The sequence below is a fragment of the Gobio gobio genome, assembly GCF_949357685.1.
Source record: "Gobio gobio genome assembly, chromosome: 6".
In the NCBI taxonomy this organism is placed as follows: domain Eukaryota; kingdom Metazoa; phylum Chordata; class Actinopteri; order Cypriniformes; family Gobionidae; genus Gobio; species Gobio gobio.
Genome location: NC_137102.1, coordinates 61,555,665 through 61,565,664, shown reverse-complemented (window position 1 = coordinate 61,565,664; position 10,000 = coordinate 61,555,665). Strand labels below are relative to the sequence as shown.

The window sequence follows — 10,000 nt, the reverse complement described above, 5'->3', positions numbered from 1 at the left end:
TTAACGCTACACGCATGTTGATATTAACGCTACACGCATGTTGATATTAACGTTACACGCATGTTGATATTAACGCTACACGCATGTTGATATTAACGTTACACACATGTTGATATCAACGCTACACGCATGTTGATATTAACGCTACACGCATGTTGATATTAACGCTACACGCATGTTGATATTAACGCTACACACATGTTGATATTAACGCTAAACACATGTTGATATTAACGCTACACGCATGTTGATATTAACGCTACACGCATGTTGATATCACAGCTACACGCATGTTGATATTAACGCTACACGCATGTTGATATTAACGCTACACGCATGTTGATATTAACGCTACACGCATGTTGATATCAACGCTACACGCATGTTGATATCAACGCTACACGCATGTTGATATCAACGCTACACGCATGTTGATATCAACGCTACACGCATGTTGATATTAACGCTACACGCATGTTGATATTAACGCTACACGCATGTTGATATTAACGCTACACACATGTTGATATTAACGCTAAACACATGTTAATATTAACGCTACACACATGTTGATATCAACGCTACACACATGTTAATATTAACGCTACACGCATGTTGATATCAACGCTACACACATATTGATATTAACGCTACACACATGTTGATATTAACGCTACACGCATGTTGATATCAACGCTACACGCATGTTGAAATTAACGCTACACGCATGTTGATATTAACGCTACACACATATTGATATTAACGCTACACACATGTTGATATTAACGCTACACGCATGTTGATATCAACGCTACACGCATGTTGAAATTAACGCTACACGCATGTTGATATTAACGCTACACGCATGTTGATATCAACGCTACACGCATGTTGATATTAACGCTACACACATGTTGATATTAACGCTACACACATGTTGATATTAACGCTACACACATGTTAATATTAACGCTACACGCATGTTGATATCAACGCTACACGCATGTTGATATTAACGCTACACGCATGTTGATATCAACGCTACACGCATGTTGATATTAACGCTACACGCATGTTGATATTAACGCTACACACATGTTGATATTAACGCTACACACATGTTAATATTAACGCTACACACATGTTGATATCAACGCTACACGCATGTTGATATCAACGCTACACACATGTTGATATTAACGCTACACACATGTTGATATTAACGCTACACGCATGTTGATATCAACGCTACACGCATGTTGATATCAACGCTACACGCATGTTGAAATTAACGCTACACGCATGTTGATATTAACGCTACACGCATGTTGATATCAACGCTACACGCATGTTGATATCAACGCTACACGCATGTTGATATCAACGCTACACGCATGTTGATATCAACGCTACACGCATGTTGATATTAACGCTACACGCATGTTGATATTAACGCTACACGCATGTTGATATCAACGCTACACGCATGTTGATATCAACGCTACACGCATGTTGATATCAACGCTACACGCATGTTGATATCACCGCTACACGCATGTTGATATCAACGCTACACGCATGTTGATATCAACGCTACAAGCATGTTGATATCAACGCTACACGCATGTTGATATTAATGCTACACGCATGTTGATATCAACGCTACACGCATGTTGATATCAACGCTACACGCATGTTGATATCAACGCTACAAGCATGTTGATATCAACGCTACACGCATGTTGATATCAAAACTAAACGCATGTTGATATCAACGCTACACGCATGTTGATATTAACGCTACACGCATGTTGATATTAATGCTACACGCATGTTGATTTCAACGCTACACGCATGTTGAAATTAACGCTACACGCATGTTGATATTAACGCTACACGCATGTTGATATCAACGCTACACGCATGTTGATATCAACGCTACACGCATGTTGATATCAACGCTACACGCATGTTGATATTAACGCTACACGCATGTTGATATTAACGCTACACGCATGTTGATATTAACGCTGCTACACGCATGTTGATATCAACGCTACACGCATGTTGATATCAACGCTACACGCATGTTGATATTAACGCTACACGCATGTTGATATTAACGCTACACGCATGTTGATATTAACGTTACACGCATGTTGATATTAACGCTACACGCATGTTGATATTAACGCTACACGCATGTTGATATTAACGCTACACGCATGTTGATATTAACGCTAAACACATGTTAATATTAACGCTACACACATGTTGATATCAACGCTACACACATGTTAATATTAACGCTACACACATGTTTATATCAACGCTACACGCATGTTGATATCAACGCTACACACATATTGATATTAACGCTACACACATGTTGATATTAACGCTACACGCATGTTGATATCAACGCTACACGCATGTTGAAATTAACGCTACACGCATGTTGATATTAACGCTACACGCATGTTGATATCAACGCTACACGCATGTTGATATTAACGCTACACACATGTTGATATTAACGCTACACACATGTTGATATTAACGCTACACACATGTTAATATTAACGCTACACGCATGTTGATATCAACGCTACACGCATGTTGATATTAACGCTACACGCATGTTGATATCAACGCTACACGCATGTTGATATTAACGCTACACGCATGTTGATATTAACGCTACACACATGTTGATATTAACGCTACACACATGTTAATATTAACGCTACACACATGTTGATATCAACGCTACACGCATGTTGATATCAACGCTACACACATGTTGATATTAACGCTACACACATGTTGATATTAACGCTACACGCATGTTGATATCAACGCTACACGCATGTTGATATCAACGCTACACGCATGTTGAAATTAACGCTACACGCATGTTGATATTAACGCTACACGCATGTTGATATCAACGCTACACGCATGTTGATATCAACGCTACACGCATGTTGATATCAACGCTACACGCATGTTGATATCAACGCTACACGCATGTTGATATTAACGCTACACGCATGTTGATATTAACGCTACACGCATGTTGATATCAACGCTACACGCATGTTGATATCAACGCTACACGCATGTTGATATCAACGCTACACGCATGTTGATATCAACGCTACACGCATGTTGATATCAACGCTACAAGCATGTTGATATCAACGCTACACGCATGTTGATATTAATGCTACACGCATGTTGATATCAACGCTACACGCATGTTGATATCAACGCTACACGCATGTTGATATCAACGCTACAAGCATGTTGATATCAACGCTACACGCATGTTGATATCAAAACTAAACGCATGTTGATATCAACGCTACACGCATGTTGATATTAACGCTACACGCATGTTGATATTAATGCTACACGCATGTTGATTTCAACGCTACACGCATGTTGAAATTAACGCTACACGCATGTTGATATTAACGCTACACGCATGTTGATATCAACGCTACACGCATGTTGATATCAACGCTACACGCATGTTGATATCAACGCTACACGCATGTTGATATTAACGCTACACGCATGTTGATATTAACGCTACACGCATGTTGATATTAACGCTACACGCATGTTGATATCAACGCTACACGCATGTTGATATCAACGCTACACGCATGTTGATATCAACGCTACACGCATGTTGATATCAACGCTACACGCATGTTGATATCAACGCTACACGCATGTTGATATCAACGCTACACGCATGTTGATATCAACGCTACACGCATGTTGATATCAACGCTACACGCATGTTGATATCAACGCTACACGCATGTTGATATTAACGCTACACGCATGTTGATATTAATGCTACACGCATGTTGATATTAACGCTACACGCATGTTGATATTAATGCTACACGCATGTTGATATCAACGCTACACGCATGTTGATATTAACGCTACACGCATGTTGATATTAACGCTACACGCATGTTGATATTAACGCTACACGCATGTTGATATTAATGCTACACGCATGTTGATATTAACGCTACACGCATGTTGATATCAACGCTACAAGCATGTTGATATCAACGCTACACGCATGTTGATATCAAAACTAAACGCATGTTGATATCAACGCTACACGCATGTTGATATTAACGCTACACGCATGTTGATATTAACGCTACACGCATGTTGATATTAACGCTACACGCATGTTGATATTAACGCTACACGCATGTTGATATTAACGCTACACACATGTTGATATTAACGCTACACGCATGTTGATATTAACGCTACACGCATGTTGATATTAACGCTACACGCATGTTGATATTAACGCTACACGCATGTTGATATTAACGCTACACACATGTTGATATTAACGCTACACGCATGTTGATATTAACGCTACACACATGTTGATATTAACACTACACACATGTTGATATTAACGCTACACGCATGTTGATATTAACGCTACACGCATGTTGATATTAACGCTACACGCATGTTGATATTAACGCTACACGCATGTTGATATTAACGCTACACGCATGTTGATATTAACGCTACACGCATGTTGATATTAACGCAACACACATGTTGATATTGACGCGACACACATGTTGATATTAACGCTACACACATGTTGATATTAACGCTACACACATGTTCATATTAACGCTACACACATGTTGATATTAACGCAACACACATGTTGATATTAACGCAACACACATGTTGATATTGACGCGACACACATGTTGATATTAACGCTATAGACATGTTGATATTAACGCGACACACATGTTGATATTAACCCTACACACATGTTGATATTAACGCTACACGCATTTTGATATTAACGCAACACACATGTTGATATTGATGCGACACACATGTTGATATTAACGCTATAGACATGTTGATATTAACGCGACACACATGTTGATATTAACCCTACACACATGTTGATATTAACGCTACACGCATTTTGATATTAACGCAACACACATGTTGATATTGATGCGACACACATGTTGATATTAACGCTATAGACATGTTGATAATAACGCTACACGCATGTTGATATTAACGCTACACACATGTTGATATTAACGCAACACACATGTTGATATTGACGCGACACACATGTTGATATTAACGCTACACGCATGTTGATATTAACGCTACACGCATGTTGATATTAACGCTACACGCATGTTGATATTAACGCTACACACATGTTGATATTAACGCAACACACATGTTGATATTGACGCGACACACATGTTGATATTAACGCTATAGACATGTTGATATTAACGCGACACACATGTTGATATTAACCCTACACGCATTTTGATATTAACGCAACACACATGTTGATATTGACGCGACACACATGTTGATATTAACGCTATAGACATGTTGATAATAACGCTACACGCATGTTGATATTAACGCTACACACATGTTGATATTAACGCAACACACATGTTGATATTGACGCGACACACATGTTGATATTAACGCTACACGCATGTTGATATTAACGCTACACGCATGTTGATATTAACGCTACACACATGTTGATATTAACGCAACACACATGTTGATATTGACGCGACACACATGTTGATATTAACGCTATAGACATGTTGATATTAACGCGACACACATGTTGATATTAACCCTACACACATGTTGATATTAACGCTACACGCATTTTGATATTAACGCAACACACATGTTGATATTGATGCGACACACATGTTGATATTAACGCTATAGACATGTTGATATTAACGCTACACACATGTTGATATTAACGCAACACACATGTTGATATTGACGCAACACACATGTTGATATTGACGCGACACACATGTTGATATTAACGCTACACGCATGTTGATATTAACGCTACACGCATGTTGATATTAACGCTACACGCATGTTGATATTAACGCTACACACATGTTGATATTAACGCAACACACATGTTGATATTGACGCGACACACATGTTGATATTAACGCTATAGACATGTTGATATTAACGCGACACACATGTTGATATTAACCCTACACGCATTTTGATATTAACGCAACACACATGTTGATATTGACGCGACACACATGTTGATATTAACGCTATAGACATGTTGATAATAACGCTACACGCATGTTGATATTAACGCTACACACATGTTGATATTAACGCAACACAGATGTTGATATTGACGCGACACACATGTTGATATTAACGCTACACGCATGTTGATATTAACGCTACACACATGTTGATATTAACGCAACACACATGTTGATATTGACGCGACACACATGTTGATATTAACGCTATAGACATGTTGATATTAACGCGACACACATGTTGATATTAACCCTACACACATGTTGATATTAACGCTACACGCATTTTGATATTAACGCTACACACATGTTGATATTAACGCTACACGCATGTTGATATTAATGCTACACGCATGTTGATATCAACGCTACACGCATGTTGATATTAACGCTACACGCATGTTGATATTAATGCTACACGCATGTTGATATTAACGCTACACACATGTTGATATTAACGCTACACACATGTTGATATTAACGCTACACACATGTTGATATTAACGCTACACGCATGTTGATATTAACGCTACACACATGTTGATATTAACGCTACACACATGTTGATATTAACGCTACACGCATGTTGATATTAATGCTACACGCATGTTGATATCAACGCTACACGCATGTTGATATTAACGCTACACGCATGTTGATATTAATGCTACACGCATGTTGATATTAACGCTACACGCATGTTGACATTAACGCTACACGCATGTTGATATCAACGCTACACGCATGTTGATATCAACGCTACACGCATGTTGATATCAACGCTACACACATTTTGATATTAACGCTACACACGTGTTGATATTAACGCGACAAAAGTGTTGATATTGACCTCTGACACACTGAGTTTATACAGCCTATAGTGCACATTATATAATTTTAATAGTAGGCCGTGTTGATTTAATCTAAGTGCAAACGGCTGAAATTTAACTCCTTCACATTCCTGCTATTAATTACTTTACAAATCCAGTTCTTGAGCGTTTTGCATAAGGACACTAACACACACACACACACACACACACACATACACACACACACAGAGATGCTGTCTATATAGGGTGTTTGAAATCCCTATGCAGACAGCACAATCCCACTCGACCCGTTCGTTCTCTTTCACACCCAATTTCTCTCACACGTGAAAGCTTTATCGCCATCTTCTCTCCTCTCTTTTGTTTTCTTTATTATTACGCTCTCTTTATGACTCTCTATGCCTGGAGAAAGACGGACGATATTGATGTTTGGAGGGTGGCAGGAAGAGGCCAAGGAGCGGGTGATGAGGCTGACTTTACGACAGAGAGACAGAGACGGGTCTTACTGCACTGATGGCCCTGGAGGACGACGTCCTTGATGGCCAGGAAGCCGCGCTGCCCGGAGGTCACCACTTCAAAGACGATCTGCGGAGGAAAGAGAAAGCTCATAACCACAGTGATGAATGGACACACTCTCAAAATGTCGGACTCCCGCAGGGGCCGAGGTGAGGACTTCAACAACACGCACCGCAAAGATGAGGAAAGCAGCATTCACGCTGGTCATTAGTGGTCATTAAAACACCATTTGGCTTTAGTTATTGGGCTAAACTTGTTAAATGTGAGCAGGCTCCAAGGGGGCCCATGGTGAATCGGCTGTCTGTCAGATGGCGCGTTTATAGTGGTGGTAAATCACCGCTCTATCAGCGAGGAGCTGCGGCAGCATGTGCTAAATCTGCTCGCCTCAGACTCCGTTTATACAGCCAAACAATTCAACTCGACAGCCAGACTCTGGGGGTCAGGGCTAAAGAGTGCAGAGTGAAGGATTCTGGGATACATGCTCTTTGCTAAGCTTTCTATTCAGGTTGCGAGAGATTTGACAGCCGTCCCCTGAGCCACATCACGGTCACACTGACCTGTACCAGCTTTGGGTTCCTGAAAGTGATGTGGAAAACATATACAGTAATATACACCGATAAGGTATAACATTATGACAGATTAAGTGAATTCCCGGTCTGCAGTGGTCAGTCTCTATCAAAAGTGCTCCTAGGAAGGACCAGTGGAGAACCGGCCACAGGGTCATGAAGGACCAGTGGAGAACCAGCCACAGGGTCATGGAGGACCAGTGGAGAACCGGCCACAGGGTCATGGAGGACCAGTGGAGAACCGGCCACAGGGTCATGAAGGACCAGTGGAGAACCGGCCACAGGGTCATGGAGGACCAGTGGAGAACCGGCCACAGGGTCATGGAGGACCAGTGGAGAACCGGCCACAGGGTCATGGAGGACCAGTGGAGAACCGGCCACAGGGTCATGAAGAACCAGTGGAGAACCGGCCACAGGGTCATGGAGGACCAGTGGAGAACCGGACACAGGGTCATGGAGGACCAGTGGAGAACCGGCCACAGGGTCATGGAGGACCAGTGGAGAACCGGCCACAGGGTCATGGAGGACCAGTGGAGAACCGGCCACAGGGTCATGAAGAACCAGTGGAGAACCGGCCACAGGGTCATGGAGGACCAGTAGAGAACCGGCCACAGGGTCATGAAGGACCAGTGGAGAACCGGCCACAGGGTCATGGAGGACCAGTGGAGAACCGGCCACAGGGTCATGAAGGACCAGTAGAGAACCGGCCACAGGGTCATGGAGGACCAGTGGAGAACCGGCCACAGGGTCATGGAGGACCAGTGGAGAACCGGCCACAGGGTCATGGAGGACCAGTGGAGAACCGGCCACAGGGTCATGGAGGACCAGTGGAGAACCGGCCACAGGGTCATGGAGGACCAGTGGAGAACCGGCCACAGGGTCATGGGCGGCCGAGGCTCACCAGTCAGGGTGCCCATGCTTGAAGGTCATAATGTTTTGCCTGATGGGTGTATAGTCTGACATATGCACCCAAATTTGGATTTCGTGACTTCGTGACTTTTCAAACCTGTGAAACATATTCTGAAGAACGTTTTTTCTGTCCATACAATGCAATTTCAACTATATAAGTTATTAGTCTGTCTCATTAAGTTGGCTTGAGAGAGCCAACTTACTGAAATCCTATTGTCTTCTGACCCTAAAATTTAGAAGAGACAAAACGAAACGAAAAAAGAAGTGACGAGACGTGACGAAACAAAACAAAACAAGAGACAAGACGAGACGAGACGAAATGAAACAAGAAGAGACAAAACTAAATGAAATTAAACAAGAAGAGACAAAAAGAAACGAAACAAGAAGAGACAAAACGCAACAAGAAGAGATGTGACAAAACGAGACGAGACAAGAAGAGAAGAGAAGAGAAGAGAAGAGAAGAGAAGAGAAGAGAAGAGAAGAGAAGAGAAGAGAAGAGAAGAGAAGAGAAGAGAAGAGAAGAGAAGAGAAGAGAAGCGAGAGGAGAAGAGAAGAGAAGACACGAAACTAAACGAAATGAGAAGAGATGAGAAATCAGATGACACAAGGTTTGATGAGATACGTTGAATCATGAGATAAGACTAAATGAGAAGAGATCAGATGAGAGATCAGATGAGACGAGAATGAGATGAGAATGAGATGAGAGGAGACTCTTCTCTGTTCCTGTAAGTTACATTGTATGTTCAAGCACCAATAAACCATCCCGAAGGGGAAAGCAGTGCCAGAGGAGACTCAATGCCATCTCAATACAATCTCAATACCATCTCATTACCATCTTAATGCCATCTCAAAACCATCTCACTGCCATCTCAAAACCATCTCACTGCCATCTCAAAACCATCTCACTGCCATCTCAAAACCATCTCACTGCCATCTCAAAACCATCTCACTGCCATCTCAAAACCATCTCACTGCCATCTCAATACCATCTCACTGCCATCTCACTGCC

The 10,000-nt window shown here is 41.5% G+C and overlaps 1 protein-coding gene across 1 annotated transcript in view; it reads right to left on the bottom strand.

Moving 5' to 3' along the window:
• Window positions 1-10,000, bottom strand: part of LOC307128449 (receptor-type tyrosine-protein phosphatase mu) — a gene marked incomplete at its 5' end in the record, with an annotated part of 357,404 nt that overhangs the window by 209,219 nt on the left and 138,185 nt on the right. The window contains one exon of the mRNA XM_079820324.1: window positions 7,507-7,585. Within this exon, the coding sequence (XP_079676450.1) occupies window positions 7,507-7,585 (79 nt within the window). The remainder of the gene's footprint in view (window positions 1-7,506; window positions 7,586-10,000) is intronic.